This window comes from Quercus suber, unplaced genomic scaffold, assembly GCF_002906115.3.
Source record: "Quercus suber isolate HL8 unplaced genomic scaffold, Cork oak 2.0 scaffold_1837, whole genome shotgun sequence".
NCBI classification, from domain to species: domain Eukaryota; kingdom Viridiplantae; phylum Streptophyta; class Magnoliopsida; order Fagales; family Fagaceae; genus Quercus; species Quercus suber.
Genome location: NW_027071184.1, coordinates 1 through 2,807, shown reverse-complemented (window position 1 = coordinate 2,807; position 2,807 = coordinate 1). Strand labels below are relative to the sequence as shown.

General features: G+C 32.5%; 1 protein-coding gene across 1 annotated transcript; it reads left to right on the top strand.

The window, feature by feature from the left end:
• Positions 1–1,792: 1,792 nt before the first annotated feature.
• Positions 1,793–2,750, top strand: LOC111990195 (WAT1-related protein At4g08290; the record flags this gene model as incomplete). Its single annotated transcript, XM_065769957.1, has 3 exons — positions 1,793–2,032; positions 2,358–2,516; positions 2,599–2,750. Coding segments are annotated over exons 1-3 (551 nt in total), but the record flags the coding sequence as incomplete, so codon positions are not given.
• Positions 2,751–2,807: the final 57 nt, after the last annotated feature.

The following is a 2,807-nucleotide window of genomic DNA, read 5'->3' as shown; positions in this document are numbered from 1 at the left end:
TGGGGGAAATCGAAGCTGGTTTGTTTTTGAGCTTAAGAGAGAGTTTTATATTGAATTTGGGGTGTTGCTAATGACTGGTTTTTGGACAGAGAGAGCAGCTTTGGTCCTCTTAAGTGCTATTTCCATGATTTGGTGTAGTTTGCTTTATGCTTAGGAAATGAGTTGATTGCTTTTTACATAATTTTGGAAATAAATGAGTTTCCTCTAATGGGCTACCTTTTGTCAGCTATTTTAGATTATTGGAATACTCACCTAAGAGATGGCTAGCAGTAGGAGTTGGCCAATAAGAACCAACTATGTTTTAAAGACAAAATGGGTTCAGATAGAAACTTTAGGTCACAGACAACTAGAGTATAAAAGCTCTTTTAGGGTGGAAATTTCAGGTACAAAACCTCCTTCATGAGCTTGAGGTGCTACCTGCATCCTTAGCTCGCTTGGTAGCACACTTGAGTTAGGCTCATGCAAAAGGTCTGAAAGGAACTAACCCATACCCTCCAAGCTACACTTGCTCAATTTCCCCCAATGAGTCACATTGGTTTGGGCCATGCTTAAATGAATAAAATATAATTTAATATATGAATTGGATCCACAAGGAAGTTGGGCTTAGTTAAATTAGGCTTGTAGAAAATGTGTTGTGAAAATGGGTATCAACAAAATTTAAATAAAGTATTTTATAAATCAATAGATATAAAACAAAATGTATTTAATTAACAAACTTAATAAATATGTGCAAAGTTTATTAAAAAATATTAGATACAAACTAATAATTTTTCTTTATACCCTATTGATGGTGATAGAAGGGTGCAAACCCTTTGAGCTATAATTCAATCTAATAGTAATAAGATGACTTGAGAACTCAATAAGATTCGGGACATGCTCTTTCACGTTAGATTTGAATTGCCTAAACAAAAAAGACAACAATCACAAAGATGTAACTCACAAGCAACCTTTGTCAATCACCATTTCTTTCATGACATTCATAAGGATTATACATTTTATGAAAGAGTTGACAATTTTAATGGTTGTTCTTATAAGGAAGATTTTCTTGATTAGATACATGATTCATAGGATTTCTTTGATATATGGATATTCATAAGGAGAGACGTAAATTTTGTTTTGTATAAATTAGGATCAACTTAGAAATATTTTGACTTGCAAAATAAGTTTTCAAAAACCATCAAATAGAAATGTAAAATGTAAAACTAAAATTACACTTTAGAATATTAATAATATTTTCTAAAGAGTTTTCGCCTTTTTTTCCCCTCTCTAGTGGACTCCAAGTTTTTCTTATGGATTCAAGGGCCCCCTTATGGACATAAGGATTCCCTTAAGCTGGAACAAGATTTAGCCCTTCCAAATTTTCATTCTACATCAACCATGACCCCTTTGTCCCTTTGGTGGTTCCGCCAATACCCCTCCACCAACTATCAAATTATAAAAAATTAAAAAAAAATCCTAAAAATGTCGACCACTGGAATTATCTTTTGTATGTGTAATATGTCATTCGATATTATATGAAAATGATTTCAAATGTTATTGGCTAAAACTATTACTATTAGTTTTACAATAAAAAAAATTACAAATCGATCTTACAAAGAATATGATTGATTTCATACACGTTAACAAGCACGTAAGAATAAACTTTTAATTACTTTTGTGTGGGGTTGCTTAAACTTTAGTAAGACATATCACATATGTAATTTTGTAGTATCCGTAACATTACACGATTCCAAATTATCCATTGATTATTGATTCGTGGATAGCTTAATAAGTTTTGTTTGGCATATTCAGGATGGAGAAGATAGAGATTTCCAAGCGTAGTTCTCAAGTCAAGATTTTGGGAACTGTTGTTGCATTTTCTGGTGCAGCACTCATGACCCTATACAAGGGAATCACTGTGATTTCTTTACATATTCATCACTCGCATCAATCTGTGACCCCATCAAAAGTATTCTTAGACAAGGATTCAATAAAGGGCTCCCTCATGCTTGTTACTTCTTACATTTCATTGTCAGCATTCTACATCTTACAGGTGATTCTTAGTTGTTATTTACATAAAAGATGGTTTTTATATACAGTCAAAAAGGGTTAGGCTAGCTACACATAAACTGTCCTAATCTGGGTGCTTTAAGGAAAGCTAACAGAATGCAGCCAATATTGCTTCTTTGATAAGTTAAAAAACTTTATCATTATAACAGTGATCATTGGAGGCCATCATGCATTACGTTCACTTTGTATGCTTGTAATATAGTAACTAGAATTACAACTACACATATTGGAAACTAATCCTATTTCAATTTAAATTTGAAAAAATACGTATAAAATTATAAACTAATACGCATATATGACTATTGCAGACAGCTACAATTAAGATGTATCCAGCACCAATGACACTTACATCATTAACGTGCTTATCAGGTGCTATACTCTCGGCTATCATGACAGCAATTTTGGATCATAAAACTTCGTCATGGAAATTGTCATGGAACATTAGCCTTTTTGCTCCAATCTATAGTGTAAATTTTTGAATGCCACACCCATATTTTTCTATTTCTAGAGATTTGAGAAAAGCTAATTATATAGAATTTCTTTTTTCAGGGAGTTGTGATTTTTGGAATTACAGTATATGTTCAAACATTGGCAATTAGACTAAAAGGACCAGTTTTCATGACAGCATTTAGACCATTGTCCACATTAATAGTAGCCATTATGGGACTACTCATTTTAGGAGATGCTTTATACATTGGAGGGTAAGTATATTGATTTTTGAGTTAGCTTTGGTGAAAAATGAGTTTTCTAGGGGAAAA